General features: G+C 42.3%; 1 protein-coding gene across 1 annotated transcript; it reads right to left on the reverse strand.

The window, feature by feature from the left end:
- Positions 1-349: 349 nt before the first annotated feature.
- Positions 350-22,426, reverse strand: LOC119726904 (protein strawberry notch homolog 1-like). The gene is made up of 17 exons (XM_038198756.1): positions 22,363-22,426; positions 21,315-21,563; positions 17,910-18,107; positions 16,475-16,635; positions 15,425-15,556; positions 13,684-13,819; positions 12,225-12,337; positions 11,669-11,740; positions 10,838-10,937; positions 9,474-9,548; positions 8,304-8,450; positions 6,894-6,994; positions 6,076-6,168; positions 5,046-5,150; positions 4,610-4,734; positions 1,968-2,161; positions 350-975 (listed from the first exon to the last, which is right to left on the reverse strand). Exons 1-17 carry the CDS (start codon positions 22,424-22,426, stop codon positions 866-868), a joined length of 2,175 nt encoding a protein of 724 aa, XP_038054684.1. The 3' UTR covers positions 350-865.
- Between the last annotated feature and the right edge of the window lie 1,162 nt (positions 22,427-23,588).

The following is a 23,588-nucleotide window of genomic DNA, read 5'->3' on the forward strand; positions in this document are numbered from 1 at the left end:
ATTCAAGATATAACAGATGATTTGCAGGATTGAGGCTGTATGCAAGTTTTACCGGAGGCAGTTAAAGGATTGAGGTTGCATCCTAGCAAAAGTGCCTAGGGAGTTAGGGTTAAGAACGATTCACACAAATATTTTGTTTGTTGAGAAGGTAGTCTGCTTTTCGTAATCACTCTTGGAGCAAACCTGCAGTAACCCTCCTATGCAAACATACATTCTGTGCCAAGCTGTCCTTGCAGTCAAAATCAATCAAGTGACTGTTTTCAAACCCTTAAGAATTCCCAGCCCACATTAAGCAGGATTGACTGCCTTGGACTGCAACTTGATACAGCCATGCTTTGACTCCGGGTGAGTGATAAAACAGCTGAGACCACAACTTGCCTGCTTTGTCTGTTGACCCAGTTTGACTAGTCACAGTGCTTGCTTGACATGTGATCTGACTGCTGGTGATTAGCCTTTGTTAAAAGCATAGCAGGAAAGTGAAAGTGAATTTTGATAGTCTGTGACTGCCTAAATAGCAGGAGAGTTAAGCAGTGCATCAAAATGATCAAACCATAGACATCAGATGTAACAGGAACAGGGAAAAAAAGTGGGCCCAAAATCTAAACAATGACCAACCTGGCAATTATCACTAGTACTGCACTATGACGTCACAATTCTCTGGAAGTTAAAAGGACACTGGGTATTACTTTTCACGTCATCTTTGTTCTGTTTTTTTTTGCACTCATGAAGTTGTGTACTCTTATGACATAGTGGAGATGGTTTTGATGATTCTCCTTCAAAACCGTTGGCACCACTATCTCCTAAACAGTTTAGTTCAACTGCAAAATCTTGACGTGACAGTGGTTCTCATGATGTCCTTCAGCTTTTAGTCCAGTGTGATTATTTCATTGTCTTCGAAGTTGTCCACATAGGTTGTGGCGCCCTCAAGCAATGAGCTGCGCACAGCTTGGACGCAGTTGCTTGGAATCATGATACCTGCGTGAGAAATAATGCAAAGCATTTCATTAAAAAAAAAAGAAGAAAAAAGTTGGAAATTGTTGGAAATCCAGCATCTGTTTCGTATGGAATGAGAGCTTTTGTATGGAATGAGCAGTTTTTTGTCTTTATTTTCCATTTTTTTAAAATCAGGGAATGTAAAGTTAACAATACTCCATTTCCTTTGCAAAATATTTGTTGTTGTTGTACATTGGTCTAGTGCGTAAAGCACTCGTGTGCTCGTTGTACTTTGTGTGTGCTTCTGGGTGTAGGAATATAACATTTCGTTTGCCCATGGGGTGATAGTGAAATGGCTCTGTGGCTTAGTTCTATAGGTAAGAAAAAAAGTTGGTAAAAAAATGGTAAAGTCTGGAAATCTGGAAAGTGAAATAAAGGGGAGGAACCACAGGTTAAGGGAGGGGGGAGGGGAAGCGTTTGTGATCCTCCGGACACAAAGTGTCACAGGAGCTGACCGTATCTCCCGCCTTTAAAGGGTTGATTTGCAGGTCCGCAACACCTTCAGGTGATGATGGTGATGCTATGCCCAGCCAACCACTCACACCTCCCACCACCCCGAGAAAATATGTTTTTTATCCTGTTAATTTTGGAATTGCTTGTGACTTGACTAATTTGTCTTGTGATTGTCTTGTGATTGACTTGTGATTGAAATTTGATTGTCTTGCAAGTGGCTTACGATTGATTTGTGATTGACTTGTGTGTCTTGTGATTGTCTTGAAATTGACTTGTGATTGACTTGCGATTTGCTTGCGATTGACTTTTGGACTTGCCATGGACTAGTGATTGCCTTACGACTGACTTGTGATTGACTTGTGATTGTCTTTTGACTGTCATGCAAGTGGCTTACGACTGACTTGCGATTGACTTGTATGATTTGCAATTGACTTGTGATTGACTTATGACTGACTGGCATTGGACTAGTGATAGACATCCGATTGACTCGTGATTGACTTGTGATGGACTTTTACACTCACCCACAATCTTTGATCCGTCGTCAGTCTTAAGGCGAAGTATCTGCATCTTGGAGGCAGGGCCTGGCTGCAAGACTAAGATCTTCTCCACTCGGTCCCAGACGCTCAGCACCGAGCCGGACAGGATGTAGAAGTTGCGCCGTCGCAGGCCGATCTCGCAGGGCAGGCCGGCCAAGACACGCTTACAGCTGTCTCGCCTGGGGTTGGTCAATTTAAAAATATATTGGAGACTTATTTTTGTTCAACCCGATATTATGCAGCCTGTAGCTACAGCAATGCATACCGATCTGTCTCTTATTTTATGATCTTTAAAGGGAATGTACAACATCATTGAGTTTTGCTGTAATTTTCAGAAATGAATTATTTGAGGAGTTAGTATAATAGATCAAATATTGTTGCACTGACATGTTGGGTAGTTTTGTGTTCGAAAATGCTGGAAAAATCAGGAAAAACAAAAATGTTCAAGTAGTCTGGTTCCCTGACTCCACTAAAGATGAAATGTATCAATTTATAGATGCCGGAAAATTGTAAGGTGAGGGAACCAGTCTAGTTGGCCTGCACCCGTTCATGAACATGTAACCAATAGCAAACAAAATTTGGTCTGGAAAATGGTACATTTGGCGCAGTAGTAAAAAAACAGTTTTTCCAATGGTGGTCAGCCGACCACCGTTGGAAATGAATACAAAAATACCACTTTTCTTGAAAATGACTTCACACCAGGTGCCATAATTTTACAGGATGCTTTACACTGTCATTTACTAACATACTGGTAAGGTATTTCGTAAAAACTGGGTAGTTATATTTTTCAATGTTTGCAAATGTTGTAGATTCCCTTTTATCTACATCCTGCTTTCTAAAGTAGTCTTAGTCCAAGACAGCATTTAGATTAAGGTTCCCCTCCCAAGTCTAAAACAAGTGCGGCCGAGCCACAGTGGGGTAAAGGGCACCATCAACAATAATGAAATACAGTTTTGGGAATCCTAACACTTGGATAAGAGAAATTCTGAATATACCTTTCATCATTTTGTTTGATAAAATGGACCCAGGGACTTACTGCTGCCACAAACAAATGTGATATTCCACTTTGCGCCGGGATTATTTTGCTGGAAATTTCTATTTTTCGCAAAAGGCAAGATTTTCCAGCCAACATCTGATATACAGCCAAACGCCACAAGTACTGATTCGCAAGGGTAATTTCAACAGTGTTTGTACGATATTTCAATACTCCGGGTGTGCACTGGAGCGTAAATTGTACAACAATTGGCTGTGCACAATGGCCAATTCAAGATCAACACAATGTTCGCCTCCACAGACTTCGTGAGTAAGTGTGTACAAAAGACACGAGGGGTTAGCGTGTTTAGATGTCACCCGGAGGTGAGTCAAGGCAATCTTGATGTCTAATTACCCATCAGCTGTGCCTGTGTATAAAAACAGCTGGTGCGTGTTATCACGTCCTCCAACGTGAACTGGTTAAACAGATTGCGTACATGCACACTCTACTTTCCTCGGGCATCTAATAACCTCTCTATGCATTGGAAAAATGCCATTCTTTCACACACACTTAGGAAGATGTTTATAGTAGAGCTGGGTTCTTCTAGCACTCAGGTATGCAACTGCACCATGGATGTTGCTCTACTTAGCGAATGACAGAATGCTTTGTGGTGTGGTACTCAGTGGTTCCTTTCCCTGTCTGTTTTTGATGGACTTGAAGGACCAGCCTAAAGTCCTTTACTGACTGACTAAAGCACTGACTGACTGACTGACTGAGTCATTGAGTATCTAAACTTGAGGCTTTAGCCCTAACCCTCCATGGAATGTTTGCTAGAACCCTGCCAAACGTAGCAATATGCAACACTTGACTAAGTGACAAGTCTGCCAAGTGTAGCAAGATCCATCAGGGGAAAAGTCTCAAGGCCACACTGCCTCAGAGTCTGTGGTCACCGCCGCAGCAGGATAATAATAATAATAACTGTATTTATATAGCGCTTTTTGCCAGAGGATACAAAGCGCTGGGGGAGAATGCAACCAAAGACAGGTAAATGAAGTATATGAACATATGAGACCCATTATGTAGCACCTTTTTTTTGCTAGGTGCTGCGGCGCATAATTGCTGCCACTGCCAGAAACACCGGGGCAAACCCCTCCTCTTAGCGACAAGTGTAACTGGGTTCTTTAACGTGCATTACACAACAGACGGGACCTACGGCTTTACGTCCCATCCGAAGGACGAAGCAATAATGGTAAAGTGCCTTGCTCAAGAGCACAAGCACCATGTTCCCACGGTCAGGATTCGAACCCGTGTACCACGGCACACGAGTCGAACACCATAACCATTGGACCACAGCGCCCCATGGATACACCTGTGGCATTGTTCAATGGGACTTAGCTCTCATTGTTTCAGAGCTGACCATTCACGCACTGGTGTTGGTAGCTGAATGCATCAAAGTGCACCAGTTCTTTTTCACCTGATGCACTGTGTTGCGTCTGGCAGGGTTAGGGTTAAGGTCCAAATCGACCAGGCAAACCAAGTCTTGTTTGGGGTATTCTTTCTCTCAGGTATGCAAATGCTAAATGCAATAAGAAATGAGAACATGATTTACAGTGTACTGAATGCTTCAATTTCTTGTGAATGCAAGTAATCTTACCAGTAAGCATGACTACAGAGGATCTCAGCTGCACTGTACTGGGCCTCCCAGGCTCCCTGTGCTTCATCAGGCATCGTCACCTTGCGGTATTTCTTCCTCACATCGGCAAGGCTTTCCATCTTCCCCTTTGAAGGCAATAACAGGCGAGTGTTAGATCATATTCCACCCCAAATGAGAAATAAGCCTTGACCTTTGACCTTCAGGGTTCAAATCAATAGGTTCTAGAGGACGCAAAGACCAACACACATACCAAGTTTGAAGTTGATTCATGCCACGTCCTTCTCAAATGGTATAATGGGAAAACCACTTCCATTGTCTTAACCATAATAGCCTTAACCTTTGACCTTCAGGTTCAAATCAATAGGCTTCTAGAGGACACCAAGACCAACACACATACCAAGTTTAAGGTTGATTCATTTAGTTAGTTTGTGCTCACCTGCATGCCAATGTTGGGCTTGAACACATTGACCAGATGCTTTTTGATGGCGTTACTGGTGGTGCCATATTTGACTAGCACTGCCGTCCGCTTGTTGTTGGTTGGCTGCAAAACAACGCAAGAAAACGGGAGCTCAATGAAACCATGACTACGCTTAAAGGAAACATGCTGTGGAAATTCAGCTCATCTTGTTTTCATGCACATTACTATGTGTTGCAACAATACCCACAAGATCTTAATACTTGTTTTCATCAGAAGTGACAAGAAAGTGGTAATTTTCAATTATTAGCAAATCGTTTCATCAATACATGTAAGAGGGCGCTACTTTGCTTTTGTCACACAAGGTAATCCTTGTCAAAAAAGTGCATATGAACAGCACAAAAATTAGTCCTTCAAAATTACCCACAAACAATGGTTTTGAAGAAATATTGGCCACTATTATTGTCCAAACAAGCTGTTTAACTTGATAAACAAGTAAAAAGTGGAACTTACTCCAAGAACATGAAGAAAAGTTTGATACATATTTGTGCACAAAGCTATGGAAACACTAATGTTCTGCCTTGAATGACATCATGCTTTGGCTCATGAATATGGAAATTTTCATTAGCATAAAAACTAAAATGTTGAAATTTCCCCCTTTTTCTGCTGCAACGGAGGTGGAAAGTTATAGTTACATGGCAAGAAAGCTGTCTGAAAAGTATTTAAGTCATAAAAATCCTATTACATGTTCCCTTTAATTTTCTGTGTATAAAACAACACAAGGTCGGTGCACAGTAAAATTTTGCATTTGCAAAGTTAAAAACAACACAAATACGAGAGTACAGTGAAATTGTGACTGTGTTATTTTGAAAACAAAACAGTAACACAAGAAAATCGGAATATAGCAAAATTGTGACCATGCTAATTTTGTAAGCAAATTTTACAATCTACAGATCGATTCACGACTTATTGACACCTACCTTTGACTGTCAGCCCCTTAAAGACTTGGAAACCCGCAACATTATTGACATGCTTTATGGTTCTGACATACCTGTGATGTGACGTAGAATCCTTCCTCTGGCTTGGTGAGGGCGCTCCACATATCCAATGCGCTGTCCCACGACAACCCTCTCTCCTGGCTTACCTGCGCAGCAGAAGTAACAAAAAATTTCCATAAAAACCAGCAATAATTGTCAATAAAAAACAGCAACTTTTAGAGTTTGTCCTTGATACAATTATGTAAGTACTTGTATACTCGGCTCCTGAGAGAAAAGCCAAAATTTTGCTGGGGTGAGCAGATTCGGTGATTGATTATGCAAAAAAAAAACTGCGTCTTGACCTCGACATTCTGACCATTCAGCAGGCGCTTTCTATATTGGGTCTCGTCATGGATATCAATAAATAAAACCTAGACATCTTCTTTTTATAGCGTGAATTGAGCAAAAAATGTGGTCATGTACTCTGTATCGATATGTTACGCAATACGCCAATGTTACCCGATACACCAAGCAATGATAGAGCCCCCCAATCACGGTCATGTCTAGGTTTTGTAGATCTATGCGCGCCCGGCCATTGTTGTATTTCAAAAACACTGCATCCGCATCGACCAATCATAATCTTAGTCCAGATTTGGGTATGAAATGATGTCACGATTTAGTAAAGTCAACTCCGATTGGCTGGCACATTGGGTTGCATAAATTTGCATGCTTAGATACATCAGACGTTGGACCGGAGATAGGTCTCAGTGGACAACGGGCAACACTCAGACTACAATCTTGCCTGGATGGGTCAATATCAGGCTTCCCAATGCGTACCTCACATCAAATTATTGACATGTAGATATGTGGGTTAAAATTATCACAATCGTACCTTGTGCAGTTCCGTGTGCACTGTGCCGGTAGAGAACGTCCGCACAAATGTCTGTGTCTGCAGCTTCCTGACCTTCTGACCTTGGTCCATGGATCCAATGTCTACAAGGAAAATGTACGAAAAGCTGCAGAAAATTACGAGGAATACTCAAATTTTGGGGCAGATAAATTCTGAACGAGTGTTAAGACAAATAAACATAGTACAGTGGAACGCTGCTATAACGAGCACCGCGGGATCCACACAATTTGTCCGTAATAGCGATCGTTTGGTATAGCGATTTTAAGGTGGGGGTGGTACTCACTTTTAAATAAATAGCGCCCTTCAGAATTTCACCCTGCATGCCCTGGTACGTGTACATGCAGTTACTGAAAGACGACATTGAATTCATGCCAACAATTGAATTATGTAATTACAAAGTTTTTGAGCTTCTACCTACAGCGATAGGTGGCGTTCCCCTTCTATTCCTTGGAAAAATGATTGCCACTTGTCACTTTCTGTTTATATTTTTCAACAACAATGTTCAGTACCTCAGGTAAAAATCGAGAGCCAAAGACGATGTTCATTATAGCTGAATGTTCGGTATAGCGGTGTTCGGTATAGCGACGTTTCACTGTAGTGTATACCTCCATATATAACAAAAGACAGCTGCTAGGTTAGTTCCGAACTCTTGAAACCATGGTTGCAGGCCGCAACAGATTTCAACAGGAATATACACAAAGGGTTTACTGCTCAATCCAACTGGACCCAGCAGGTATTAGTAAAATAGTTGGATCCTGTTGGAATGAGCAGGGTTAGGGTTAAAAAAATTAAAGAATTTAACGGTTTTCCAGGTGCCAAAATATAGCAATTTCTAGGTTTTTAGGATGCAAAACCGTGCAATATTTCAGCATGAGGTAGCAGAAATATATCGAATTGCTTACCTCACAGTTGGACTAAATAATAATAATACCAGATTCTTACAGCGCAAATATCTACCCACAATTAGGTACTCAAGGTAATTATGTCTATATTTTTTTAAAGACAGGTAAATGAAGTTTATGAGAAATATGAGACCCATTATGTAGCACCTTTATAAGGGTTTACAAGGTGCTGCGGCGCATATTGCAGCCACTGCCAGAAACACCGGGGCAAACCCCTTCTCTTAGCGATAAGTGTTACTGGGTTCTTTAACGTGCATTACACAACACACTGGACCTATGGCTTTACGTCCCATCCAAAGGATGGAGCAATAATGGTCAAGTGCCTTGATCAAGAGCACAAGCACCATGTTCCCGGTCAGGATTCGCATCCATGTACCATGGCACACAAGTCAAACACCAAAACAACTGGACCACAGCACCCCACAAAACAAACTAGTCTATTTTCCTGTCGATGGAAATTCCCCCTATTTGTGGGTCTTTGTCTTCTTACCCAGGATGCCCATGTCGTATTTGCCGTCTCTCTTGGCCTGTTGTACGATGGCCTCCAGGGTGGCAGTGAAGTAGGCAAAGAGTTGGTTCTGCATCTCCACCTCCATGCCCAGGATGCGGTTCAGGAACTTGGACATGTTGTTGAAATCTGTCGGGGATAACCAAAAAATGTTATGCAAAAGTTCCATGTTGTACTAGAAAAAAGAAGAAGTATGTCACAAGCCAATATTGCCAATCAGGCCGGGATTCATCTCCGGTTTCAGTGGCATGAAATGACTGAGAATATGTGTATCCCCACTGGATGGAATGCCAGTCCATCCCAGGATACTCCCCAGCTAATGCCGGTACCCATTTATACTCCTGGGTGGAGAGAGGCAAGTGGGGTGAAGTGGCTTGCCCAAGGACACAACATATGGCCAGCAGCTGGATTTGAACCCCTCACCCACTGATCATGAGTCATGAAGGATGGAGAGGCAAGTGGGGTGAAGTGGCTTGCCCATGGACACAACATATGGCCAGCAGCTGGATTTGAACCCCTCACCCACTGATCATGAGTCCTGAGGGTTGGAGAGACAAGTGGGGTGAAGTGGCTTGCCCAAGGACACAACATATGACCAGCAGCTGGATTCGAACCCATGACCATCTGATCATGAGTCATGAGGGATGGACCAAGGCAAGTGGGATGAAGTGGCTTGCCCATGGACACAACATATGGCCATTTGCACGATTCGAACCCCTGACCCTCTGATCATGAGTCACAAACCCTAACCACTAGGCCACACGACGCAGTAAAGGCACTAGGAACATGCTTTGTTACATTAGTATTACAACACCTTTTCGCCGGGGAAAAATAATGAAAAACGTCCTTCCATCTTTTGAATTCTGTTAGCCCCTTGAAGCAAAATGTATACCAAATGAACGATATCTCAATGCTCTATCGTTTACCCGCAAAACCTTGAATTTTGACCAATTCTTCGCCCTAACGACCTTCTTCCACGCACCTGACAAAATTAACTCTTGTGCTTTCAGGTAATATTTTGCCATTCGGTCTGATTTGCCAATACCCTCCACATGAAAACACACAGAGGGCAGTTTCTTTTATCCAAGCACAACATTTTCACCTTTAACCTCGTAAAACCCTAGAGTTTTCGCATTGCGACAATTCTCTTACCTTTATCGAGTACTGGTACATGGTATCTCTCATCGTAGGCCACCATGCCTACGCCTATGAGGGCCTCCCTCGCATCTGAAAATAGACCAGACAGAAAATACAGTACAACACTTGTATTATGAACACCACTTTTGTAAAGAAAATATTCTTTTAGGCTTCCAATTTATTGTGAACAATACATGGTCAGTACAAACTCTGTGGACCAAATTTTGGCAAATCCACGTCAAGATAAACGCAATCTAGGATATACAGTTGGCTTTCAAACCAATTGGCCTCTTTAATTACGACTTTGCTCTGAACGAATCTGTGGTTTGAACAAAAAATGTCTGGACTTGTTTCGTTGGATTAGGTCATTAACCCTAGCCTTCCCAAATCCTCCAAAATCCTCTTTACAAAATGGTGGATTTTGCAGGGTTGAGGCTATATGGCAATAATGTGAGGTTGATTTTGGAAGATGCACTGTGTCAAGGTCTTGGGCCAGACCTTGTGCTGTTTATGCTCAGCCGTGCATAAATTTAGGCCTACATGTAGATTATACTCGAAACCCTCCGCACTGCTCCAGGATGTCACTGGCTCTGCCTCAACATATTGACAGTGATTGCTGGAGGATTTTGCAGGATTGAGGCAGTGGTCACCCCTCCAAGTGCCACATTCAAGAAATAACTGAGAATTTTGCAGGATTGAGGCTGTAAGCAATTTTTACATGGAGGCTGTAAGCAATTTTGACACGGGAGGCAGTTGGAGGCTTTTGCAGAATTGAGATTACATCCTTGCAAAAATGCCTAGTGAGTTAGGTTTAAAGGGAATATACATCATTTGCTTTTGCTGTTATTTTCAGAAATGGATGGAATTGGGGGGTTGGAAATTAATAGCAAATATAGTTACACTGACTTTTTTGAGGTTTTGGGTTCGAAAATGCTATAAAAACCAAGAAAAACAATCATTTTCCTGCAGTCTGGTTCCCTGACTCCATATAAGAAGAAACAGAACAGTTTACATACATTGGAGAATTGTAAGGTCAGGGAACCAGTCTAGCTGGCTCGTACCCGTTCATAGGTTTGTAATCGATTGCAAACAAGTGCGATGGTCAATTGGGGCCAGTATTTGAAAAAAAAGCCAGTTTTTTCCAACGCTGATCGGCCGATCAGCGTTGGAAATTGATACAAAAATACCACTTTTCTTGAAAATGACAGTATACCAGGTGCAATGATTTTACAGGATGCTTTACACTGTCATTCACTAACAGTCCAGCAAGGTATTTCAAAATGATATGGTAGTTTTATTTTTTGATGTTTGCAAATGTTGTATTTTCCCTTTAATGCAATTTGTGCACAATTGATGCAACTTGAGGGAAATATATGTACCTCTGAGAAAGTGTCCGTGGTAGTCTGCAGGGGGTGGAACCAGTGAACTCTGCAGGTCGACCACTGACTTCATGACCGACTCCAGCGCTGCCCTGCCGTACTGCAACAATAAACAAACATTCACAATTTACAATCTCTGATCTTTCAATGTACAAAATAAGGTATTCATGTACACCACAAATAAAACGCGGCATTTCAAATATTTACTACTGATATAAACCACTATGGTTCAAATTATAAACTTGTCAACAAAAACACTGAATTTGACAATTTAGACTAACTACCATGTTCAGACACACTGTCGATGGTTTTAGGGCCCATGACCATTCAGCCCTGGTATGAAAAGGGCCCCCCGATAAGCTCGTCCCCTCCCAAGAAGTCCTTTCCTACCGTCCCAGCTACCGGCCCAGGAGCTGGTCCGGTTGCTTATCAAGAACTCCTCTATCCTGGGGTCTATTGTTTGCAAGTATTGACACACATAATATATCCCTGAAGAAACTTGCTTGTGGTTTTCATCCTTCAGCGCAAAACAATAGAACACTTTCGTCGGCACAGATCAAAACCACTGCCATGCGGTTTCGCGCACAATGGGTCCGTAAATTACCCAAGAGTTTGGAAGGAGTTTATCTTACTTAATCCGATAAGTTTGCTATTGTTCTGCTCAGAAAAAGTTCTCCGAAGGGCAATAAATTGATGCGCCTGACTGACTTCAAAACTTCTGGTAAGACAGGGCCATGGACGAGACTGGGCTGAAGACCGGACTGGCTCTGGACCGGACGAGGTACCGGGGGGCCCTTTTCATACCAGGGCTGAATGGTCACGGTCCCTTACCTTGTTATCAATGTTGAATATGCTGAGGTCTCTGGTTTCAGTGGCCCGTCTGTCTCCGTGTGTTAAGGCACCCTGCAAATAAAATAGATTTATAACACAATCATTACCTATGAACTACTACCATGACTACTGGCGGTAAACTTCAAGATAAGAACTGCATGTACAATTCTGATTATTTTACACTTATGAAGGCAAGCTTATGAATGTATCTACACTTCATTCCCTGGGGGGGGGGGGGGGGTTCCCGAATAAGAATCATGTGGCATTTCAAGTGGGAAATTCTAGACATCACGAGGTTTGCGACACTCCCCCAACCCTAACCACCCCCAACCCATCAAAATCCAACAATGTGTTTTGTTGGATTCTGTTGGAGTGAGTACTGCACTAGTAAACTGATTATGCTTTACATGTGGTCAGACATACCACCATAATCAGAGCCCAACAGTTTGGGTGTTGAGTTTACCATATGATGTTGGATTTTTGCAGGAGTGAGGAAGGTTCCTAGTAAATCACTCAAGGGGTTAGGGTTAATGGATTCCGTTTCTTGATTCCTCACCATGCTTTCCAATCTCTTGGCGACGATAGAAGCAAATCGTCTCTCTCCAGCCAGCTCTGAGATGAGGAAGATGTACTCAGGGGCGTGGACTTGGTTGGATCGATGCGTCCGACCTAACAAAACAAAACAAATCAGCATTTGTTACTCAACTGACAATACAAGAACCCTAAAAATGGTTACAGTCGTAAAGTTGGCCGGTATTCTTGAATGTATTGCTGCCACATTCCTGGCACTTTACATTGATGCAAAATTCTACACTTTTAGAATAAAATTAGATTTGACTACTTAATGCCTTACACGCATAAACTTATCATCCATGCGATAGTCAATGGTGCATGTGAAATTACACCGTGTGTGATTCTTCATCTGCACGGCTGACACGTAAGAACATGAAGAATTCGGCTCTCGGTAATGAATATGTATCAGGTATATTCATAAATACCTAAGACAGGTTACCCATTGCTATTAGTTGAGAGCCCGTCATGTGGCCGGTCTTGAACGGTTGATAAAACACCGACTGGCTAGACTTAAACACTTTTCCGATGTCACATGAAATTTTGACTTCTCACATAGGCATGCACAATACTACCAGTGAATCGGCATTTCATAGTGCTAAATCCACATAACACCGGCACAGCTGCGTACTGCGCCACATCTCGCCATATCGCGCAGTACACGCCATGGGCGCGCCAATCTCCATATAAGGAGTTGTTTACGACTACTCGCCAGAAGCACATACCATGACATAGCCAGAGGAGTGTTAAAACAAAAACATGAAGTAAAGTTGTGGAACAAAACTGTTGGAACTTTTTACTTGTTTGACTCTGACCGATAAGATACTTATGAATGGGATAAGTATATGCTTGGCCGATACTTAACAAGTCCCGTTTAAGACTGGCTGTAAGCCTGGTCGCCAATAATATGCCTCGCCTTTGGTTCGAGCTAATATTAGCATCTATTTCCCGAGCCGGTCTTAAATGGACTTGTTTAAAACTGGGCAAGCACATATTTATTCACTTTATAAAACCAGTTCTTATATTTGCTTCTTAAATGCCAATCAATCAAGTTGCAATACCTTCTATTCAGGCATGCAATTGAAAATTTAGGGGAAAAAAACGAGGAAATTCCAAACCACAAAAGACTTTGTACAGTGTTTTTCAATTTGTAATGGCATTCATGAGAAGTAAAAAACGAGGAAATAAGCTGATCCGAGGCAAAGTTGCATGCCTGTCTATTGTACGTACCCCCTACTGTATATTATATCTAATGGTTGAGTGGTTAAGCCCAGTGGTTGACTGATTACCACATCTGCAGGTAAAAGTCTGACCTGAGTAAGCTTGTGAATTTTCTTGCAAGCTTTCGGACAGCACTAAGCATACAGTGCTTATGATATTATTATGTTTGTGACTGGCAAATCCGGCACTTGATTAACACTGACTAAGCAATTGCTAAAACTCACCAAACTGTTGTATGGCGCGGTCTGCACTCCATGGAAGCTCCAGCGTGATGTGGACTCGACGTCGCTGGTTGGGTACCCGCTTGTCAGCTTGCAGGGAGATCCCCGAACTGGCTGCCTCTGAGATGATGGCTACTTGCTGTTGGTGAGGTCAGAGTTCAAGGGTCAAGAGGAAAAGTCACAGTGCAATGAACAAATGTAATATGGGCCCCGTGCGCCAAAAAACAAATGGCACGTTTGTAACTTTGTACCACTTTTGAGAGCTCCGTGGATGGGACACACAGGGTGTGCATACTGTGCTGTACTGGTTCGCACATGAAGTACGCACCACTTCCTGAATGAGCTAAAGCTTTTAGCCACAGCGTCTTCATGAAGTACGCACCACTTCCTGAATGAGCTGAAGCTTTTAGCCACAGCGTCTTCATGAAGTACGCACCACTTCCTGAATGAGCTAAAGCTTTTAGCCACAGCGTCTTCATGAAGTACGCACCACTTCCTGAATGAGCTGAAGCTTTTAGCCACAGCGTCTTCATGAAGTACGCACCACTTCCTGAATGAGCTGAAGCTTTTAGCCACAGCGTCTTCATGAAGTACGCACCACTTCCTGAATGAGCTGAAGCTTTTAGCCACAGCGTCTTCATGAAGTACGCACCACTTCCTGAATGAGCTGAAGCTTTTAGCCACAGCGTCTTCATGAAGTACGCACCACTTCCTGAATGAGCTAAAGCTTTTAGCCACAGCGTCTTCATGAAGTACGCACCACTTCCTGAATGAGCTAAAGCTTTTAGCCACAGCGTCTTCATGTGAGCGTCAGGCGACGTTGGCGCACGAATACTTGCAATGGTCTTCCAGACTAATCCCCGCCCCCCACTAACTTTGGATCATTCAAAATTTGCTGTGGATGGACTGGGAACCAGTCTAGGTCTCCCCCATCTCTCCTTTTCTGGCCGCTGAAGGAGTTCTTGTGCATGGAGCCCATAGTAGAACGACCATCACTATTCAGAACATTGCTTTTTGTTTCCAAATTTAAGCAAAAGTATAAAGAACATTTCGAAATTTCTGGGAAAAGACATTTCATTTTGTCTATTTCCTTCAATTAATACCTAACATGTTTAAAGTACATTTTGCCATCAAAAATACTTGCAAAAAATGCCTCTCTCTGTATTTCTCCTTGTACTTTTCCTATTTTTAAAAAAATTAATGAGAGTTCTTGGAACACAACCAAACCACCAAGATTGAAATCAGTACTGGCAGGGTTTGACCTTAACAGAAACAGACTATGAATTCGCGGGCACTTTCAATAGCCGCATGTTTATTCTTTTATAAAGTGTCTCATACACAACATAGAGCCTGAAAGTTGACCCCTAGTGGAATGCTTCAGGGCCCCTCCAATAGGAAAATTAGTGTTCAATTGATACATATTGATACAAGTTTGCTTTCTGAACTTAATGATATATTTCTTCCTGTCCTTTCATCTTTACCGTATCCCAATAATTTTCCGACTCGCCAGCCGGGCTACTTAAGGAATAGTTTGACCAGTCCGCCCCTGTTTTGACCAACATTTGGCTATTCAAAACTTCACTAATTTCGAACCCTGTTTCCTGGCTCCCTGCTGCTACAATGACGATGGCTGCAATGATAATGCAGGGATTAGGAACCAGTCTAAATTACTGGGCCTACAATGATGATGAGGCCGGTAACAATGCAGTCACGACGCAGCCTATACTCCCAGAATGCACCTCACCTTGTCGCCATCCATGAATCTCTTCTTCTCCGTCAGGTTCAGGATTTCCAGAGGAATGTCGTACTCGCTGCGCGATTCGTAGCGTACGTAGCCGTCGTCGTTGCTCACTACGCGACCTTTGCGACCCGTCATCTAAAAAAAAAGGGACAAATAAGGAATTACTACAGAATCAAAAGAAACTGAACCCTGATAAAATAAAACTAAATAATTCTAATAAGATCGAGATTCAAAAGATCCAGACTCTTCAATACCCTCAAGAAACCAATTATGACTTTGCAGAAGAATTATATTTTGACAGTTGAAGATTAGCTACAACACTTGCAGTAAAGAATCTAGCCCATGGACACAAACGTCCACACAAAATACTAACAATTTACCACAGCCACGTTCTCAGGCCCACCCAGCTCATCAATGAGCTCATCAAAGGTGTTGTTGGGAAGGAACAAGCTTGATATGAATCAATTGCAGTAAAGCATCTAGCTCATGGACACAACAAAACTAACAAATAATTTACCTCGGCCACGTTCTCAGGCCCACCCAGCTCATCAATGAGCTCATCAAAGGTGTTGTTGGGAAGGAACAAGCTTGATATGAATCAATTGCAGTAAAGCATCTAGCTCATGGACACCAAGCTAACAAATAATTTACCTCGGCCACGTTCTCAGGCCCACCCAGCTCATCAATGAGCTCATCAAGGGTGTTGTTGGGTAGGAACAAGCTTGATATGAATCAATTGCAGTAAAGCATCTAGCCCATGGACACAAAGCTAACAAATAATTTACCTTGGCCACGTTCTCAGGCCCACCCAGCTCATCAATGAGCTCATCCAGGGTGTTGTTAGGAAGGAACAAGCTTGATATGAATCAATTACAGTAAAGTATCTAGCCCATGGACACAAAGCTCACAAATAATTTACCTCGGCCACGTTCTCAGGCCCACCCAGCTCATCAATGAGCTCATCCAGGGTGTTGTTAGGAAGGAACAAGCTTGATATGAATCAATTGCAGTAAAGCATCTAGCCCATGGACACAAAGCTAACAAATACTTTACCTCGGCCACGTTCTCAGGCCCACCCAGCTCATCAATGAGCTCATCCAGGGTGTTGTTGGGAAGGACTGAACCGATCTCCTCACACATGTCGAGGAGTTCTTGCTTCATCAGGATGGCCCTCTCGTAGGCGTCCATTCCCGGCAGAAGCATGGAGTTGGTTGCTGCAAGAAAAATAAATTAAACAGTTTTTAACAAAATGGGAGGAGATTGATGGGTATTAATTGCAGTTTGGAATTTCGGCAAGCTTGGTGGTAAAGTGGTCAGACATCCCCACTAGTATATCAGAGGCTGTGAGTTTGAGTCTCGTCCAAGTAAAGCTTGCAAGTTTTTCAGACAACACTGAGTATATCATGTATATAAAATCACTTAGGAGAACGGGTACAGCCCAATCAGAATATCGCAAGTGTAACCTTTTTTCGAGGCCGATCCTTATGTTTTGTATTCTTATTCTTGTAGAAGCTGTTTATTTTCAGTTCAAGAAATGCTTGGTTTCTGGAATGTATTTGTTTCTATGAAACAATAGCATTTTTACATTTTTTCATAATGACTCATGACCTGCATTGACCCCTAGATGACCTTTGACCTCAAATTTCTGAAGAGTTGTCATCAATCCCCAACCAAGTTATATCAAAATCCATCAAATTCTGTAGACAAAGAAACATTTGAACAATGACATCTAATGACCCCTACATGACCTTTGACCTCAGTAATCCGTTGAAGAATTGTGTCTTCCCATCCAAAGGTCACTGCATTCCTGTTTCATCAAAATCCACGAAAGCATGTAGAAGTTATACATTTTTGTCAAAAACTGAACTGAAACTTTAAAGCTATAGTCCATCATTTGCAGCCATCCGAAAAGTAGCTGGCGTAATTATTGTTGAAAAACATACTTGGTTGAAAGATAGTAAGGGGACTAAACTCCCTGTGAAATTATTCTTTCTGGCAAGCTGTCATTTTGAAGTAATCAACGAAAGAAGGCCTTTCCAACGGTGCGTCTTAAGACGCACCGTAGGAAAATTTAAATTAGTTGTTCGTTTTGTTATTCGGCGCAGCGCGCACAAGCATTGGAACGACGCACAGGCGCGCGCGGTTGCTATAATTCGTTGGATCAGTGCGCAACATCGCGTAAAGCTGCAATTCAAAACAATTCGAAACATGATTTAGCAACTTTTGATTTTAAATTGAGATCCTAGAATGCTGTTTTTCTCGGAATATGAAGCTGAAGCTGAGCTGAAACTTCATCAAGTAAGTTGTTCAGTATCCTTCATTAGATTTTGAACACTTTTGTTGCTTCAAACGAACAAAATGCACTAATTACAAAGGATGGACTATAGCTTTAACATACATACGGGGCTACGGTCACAAAGAATTTAGGGCTGGTAAGTGTCTCTCAAAGCTTCATTTAGGCGACACAAACATGAGCTTCTTCACTTGCCTGCAGGTATTGATGACATGGTGGCCAGGGTGTTGGGCAGTCTGGGTTTCGTCAGGATGCCTGCCGCATAGAGGGTGCTGTTCATCTTCCCTTCCAGGTTACGCATCATCGGCAGGTTCTTATCTTCGGCTTTCTTTTTCTTCTTCTTCTTCTTGGTCTTCTCTTCTTTGACTTTGGATTTGCGAGTCACCCAGGGATCTGTGAGAATATCAAAGTTGCACACCGTTGATGCAAACAAAAAACTTTTCAAATTTCCTTGACCACAGAGAGTTTTAATATACAGTAAAAAAAAACTCCGGCTAAGTCGGCACTCTCGGGACCCGAGAATTTGTGACGACTTACGCGCATGCCGACATCTGCTGTAAGTCGTCATTTTGACGACTTACATGAATGGCCTTTTTGCACACAGGACTCAGCGCACTAGTTGGCTTTGATTTACCCTGGTTTATCTCCTTAACCCTAACAACCCTGAGCCCATCAAGCTCCAACAGCGGGTTTTGCTTGATTTTGGCAGGGTTGGTACCGAACACTGGCCAGTTGGTGTTGGACTTTGATTGACTGGGTACCAAAGGCCCAGGGAGACCCTGTTGAATTTTGTGAGGTTCGGGGCAGAAGGGCATGAGATTTGTGAACACGGAGTTTGAGGGAGTTCACTGGCATTTCTTCGTGGGTATGCTCACCCGCGGTCCTCAGCACAGTTTGTGGTCAAATGTGCATGTACATATTGCTTTATTTTGTTAGGTTTGGTACCATCCCTATCCAATCACTCGACAATGCATAGGCCCATCCATACCAAGTCAATCATACTCCAACAGTTGGAGTTTGGCAGGTTTAGTACTGTTCCCCGTACAAGGCCTGTTGGAGTTTGGCAGTTTTGGTACCAGTGCTTACAGACCTGTATGCAGCTGTTGAAATTTGTTAGGTTTGGTATACTTTCTAGTGCAAGAGCCTAGGGGGTTAGGGTTAATGCTTGGGTTGAATACAGCAATTTAATCCTCAAATTTTATCATCACGTTTGGGATATGGATAGTAGAGACCACTTGTACAAAATAGTAATAGGTACCTTCACAGTTTACCACACATGCATTGACTGCATCATTGCACTTGCAGGGTATTTACTGCATCATTCAATAAGACGACCCCAAAAATGGACAGAGCGCATGCGTACAGACTAGAGGGGGTACTGGTATTAATATGCTCACACGATGCATGCAGTAGGAAACCCTTTTGGCTGGGCTGTGCAGCGACACCGATGCATCGATCACGGGCGTGCCGTGCCAAACAATATTTCACTTGACACATCTTGCCAACCGCAGTACAGAAAGTCGATGCATATGCATGATTAATTCAATGCCGACTTACACAAAGGATTTTGTTACCCTTTTTATGGAAGGGGGACCGAGAGTAACACAACGTCTTTAGCGAAATGGCGACTTATAAAAGCCGACTTAGAAATAAGAAAATCAATGGAAGTACATTACCGACAATAAAGACTTTAGTCAGATGGCCGACTTGAGCGATTTGACGAGTTGTACGATGTCGACTTGGCCAGAGTTTACTGTAGATTTCTCTCATAGGACACTATCTTCAGAGGAAAACTACAAGTGTGTGTTCAACGCCATCAGGTGCGTGTGCACGCAGTGTGCAAAATGTTCTAAATATGCGCACGTGTTGCTCGAAATTTCTTCGTAAAACAGTGCAGCCGATGCGCGTCACGAAAACTTGATGCCCAAACTGCTAATGCATTAGCTGTAGGAAGTGATGTCATTTGCAAAGAGACCTATTGTCAAGTAAACCCAGAGCCCAATTGTGAAGCGCAAAATACAATATAATTTGTACAATAATATTACTAAGCAAACTGTTGTCCCGAACAAATTCTGTTGAGAACCATCACCAATTTTGACATGTCGATAAACGTGATTTTTAAACAGCCTTGACTTATCAACGGAATATCCTATTGAAGTGCAACAAACAGTATTGTAAGGAGAAATTTCAACCTCTTTACTAACACCCGCAAGCCCTCATTTTCATGAGAAAAGAGATTCTTTTGTGGGGAAGAAATCTCAAATCTACATTGTTGAGCTGCAGAAAACTTGAAACGTCCTGCAGATACAATGTGTGTGGATTTATACACTACTTGTACACTTCTTGCTGGGAAGCTGAATCGGGTTTCATCTGGTGACAAAATGCAACAAAGTTGGAACGAGATCCCTACTAAGAACCATAGCATAGCTGAAAGGAGTACCCTGCTGAAAGCAACAAAATGCACCAAGATGCAACAGTGGATTTTTTTGGCAATGTGCAGTGTACTGCATAAACCAGCCTCAGCACTACACTGTTTAAATAGTGTGTCCTGATGACAGTAATATTAATGTGGTGCTTATATAGCGCTTTATACCAAAGGTCTCAAAGCGCTTCATGATTATTACCCCTGTTCATCAGGCAATGAGACCAGTTTTTCCAGCAGCTCAAGATCAGCGCATTCTGGTCTCTACAGGTACATTCTGGACTTCACAGGTACCCTTTTATACTCCTGGGTGGAGAGAGGCAATTGTAGTAAAGTCTCTTGCCCAAGAACACAAGCACCATGTTCCTTGTCAGGGTTTGAACCCACGTACCACTGCACGAGAGTCAAACACCATAACCATGGGACCGCAGTGCTTCACATATTTGCGTCGACTGCTAAATCCAAAAGTATATGGTAACTTTAAGCATTGATGCATCATTTGTTACATTTAGCAGGGTTACGATTAACCCTTTCATTACCACATTGTTTATTGACTTGGCTCTCCCCAGGACCAAATTGTTTGCTCAGTCATGCGCAAATCACTAGAGCGTGAACAAAATGACCACAAGTCCAAAACTCACTTTTTTCAACCCAGATTTTCACTGCCAAGGAGTGATTTAAATCATAGGTGTTGTGTGTAAAGTTTGTTTCTCGAACCTTCCTCTTTCATGTGATGTAAAAATGAAGTCCATATGTGTAAATATAAGAAAGTTATGCCTGTTTGTTCATCTGGTTCCATTTATCAAACTGCAAGCCATTTCACTACATGACCGAATGGCACTCCATACCTCAATTTGTGAGTGGATACTTCTAAAGCACTTTTCTCATTTTTTTGTAATGGCAACACTATGAATAAACTACACCATTAGAACGATCCGAAAACACTCTTTCAGCTGGTATATGGTTGATGTATGGGCGGCCAAACATGTCAAAATGCCGCTTTTCTGAAAAGTAGTGAATATATCTGTGTTGAGGGTGTTCTGTGTGGTTTCCTGGTTGACTAAAGTCGCCCATGGGAACCAGCAGGGGGGTTCTTCTTGTCGACAAAAGTCGCCCATGGTAAGGAAAGGAGTAAACAAGATTCAGAAGGAATAAAGTTCAGACTTTACTCAACGTACCGTCATCAGAGTTGTCCCTGAATGGATTGAAGTCGTCCTCGTCATTGGAGGACCCCTTGGAGGACACATCGTCATCGTCGCTGTCGCTGTCACTGTCACTGGAGGACAGTAAGATGACGTCGCTGTCGTCACTCTCGCCCGTGTTGTTGCTGTTGCTATTGCTGTTGCCGTTGATGGGACTGTTCTCTCGGCTGTCCTCTTCCCACCAGTGCTTGGGCTGCTTGGACTTGAGGCCGTTGGTCAGTTTGTCTGGAGGAAAAAGACAAAGACCAAAAGATGTTCAAGACTTTGAAGATGATGCCATCTGCACCTGTTAGCTTCTGTACAAACGCCTGGTGTGGCTATCCCGTACAGTTAGCACAATGCAAGGAGTCAGCGCAAACTAGTTTTTTAGTACATTTATGTAGATCAGCCAGTTCAATATTTAAAGAGGTTGTGGAATGCTCGAAGACATTACCGTCATTTTTGGGGTATATGTAGCCTAAGGTGTTATGAAATAAAAACGACTATTGTTTCTGTCATGAAATGAGTACAAAGGGTACTTTTGAGAGCTATTTTTCAGGTCCTGTTTCGACCCGAACGTGCAATTTGTGTAAAAGTCGTCGTTGCGGCCAGCAAACAAAACACAGTAAATCGTGAGGTAATAAACAGGACTCGTTTATGCTACTCTACATCGGGAGTCCTGTTTATTACGTCACGATTTCCTGTTTTTTATTTGCTGCCCGCAACGACGACTTTTACACAAATTGCACGTTCGGGTCGAAACAGGCATGAGAGGACTTGAAAAACAGCTCTCAAAAATACCTTTTGTACTCATTTTATGACAGAAACAATAGTCATTTTTATTTCATCACACCTTAGGCTACATATACCCGAAAAATGACGAAAATGTCTTTGAGCATTCCACAACCTCTTTAATAGGTGGTTCTTGAAGTTGTCTATAAACGTTGGGGCACAACGGGCCACCTCGGGTAGCAAATTCCAAGCAGGAAGTGTTTTGGGGTACAAGGACTTGCTGAGATGTGCTTGTTAATAGATTTCCCAGTACTTTGACATGTTTTTGGCCTTAGTTGGTTGTGGTCAATGAGATGATGAGTGACGTTGCTGGGCATGCGGCCGTGGGGTGTCTTTGTAGATGAGGTGTGAACGAGCTCTTGTATGTCTGTTTTCAAGGGTGTCCCACTCTAGTTGAGTGAGCATTTATTGCATAAAAACACCTTCCTTTTGGGTGGTCTAGTCACTTTGGGTCTGAGCAATGCCATGCATTGGTGCACACTTTTTACATTTCAGCCATTTCTGACGCATATACATACAGGGTGAGGCAAAAAGTGACCCAGAGTAAGAGTTTGTTTTTGTCAAAAAGCAATCAAATTTGATACATCAATGAAGCATGTGTTAAAAGAGCATGTTCTTGCACTCAACTGAAGGAAAAAAGAATTACTGAAATTGATCCATGCTATCAGCAGTTATGCAAATAAAAAGAACCTATTTTTATAGCTGTCCATGGAATGCCATTGGAAGCTAATGAGCTGAGTGAGAATTGGCCTATCGCCGTTTGCGAGTTAGCCACGTCCCTTAGACAACACTATGGAATTTTGTATGTTTATTTTCGTTTGTCTCAGATTTTGCGCGTTCCATGTCCACTTGTGTATCAGGTAATTGGACAATATTTCACAAGCTGTGTTGACACGATCCCACCGCGATAGGTTAATTACAAATTACACACAGGCTTTCAAAAACAAACAAGTTTTAATCGTTTGAGTCAAGACTACATGTAAAACATTATTTTTACTGTCAGACTTTGTGTTTTGAATATGAGGAGCATGTCAACTCTTGGTTTTTTTTCTCTGAAATATTGATGGCGATTTTTGTCTTGTTTTCCTTTGCAAGTTTTCGTTCGATCATGGAGGTGGGAAAACGACCATGTCTCATTGTATTTAATGGGAGTTCATAAGTTCGTAGAACGGTAAACTATCAGGGGTAGACAGCTGCTTTTTTTTAATTTTTATTTAAGTAAACATAACTTGGGAAATAAATAAAGTATGCAAATTACGGGACAAAAAGGGGACCTTTTTTGGACTTACCCTCTACCAGAAGAAGAAAGACAGAATATGAGGGGTTTTAAATCTAATAACTGGAAATTTAGAATACTGTGCCAGTGTGGATCACATCTGAGCATGAATGCATAATGAAAATGGCACCTCAAAATATGGGTTGCTGTGGTCCAATGGTTACGGTGTTCGACTAGTGTGCCGTGGAACATGGGTTCAAATC

This window comes from Patiria miniata, unplaced genomic scaffold, assembly GCF_015706575.1.
Source record: "Patiria miniata isolate m_02_andy unplaced genomic scaffold, ASM1570657v1 HiC_scaffold_2, whole genome shotgun sequence".
Lineage (NCBI taxonomy): Eukaryota > Metazoa > Echinodermata > Asteroidea > Valvatida > Asterinidae > Patiria > Patiria miniata.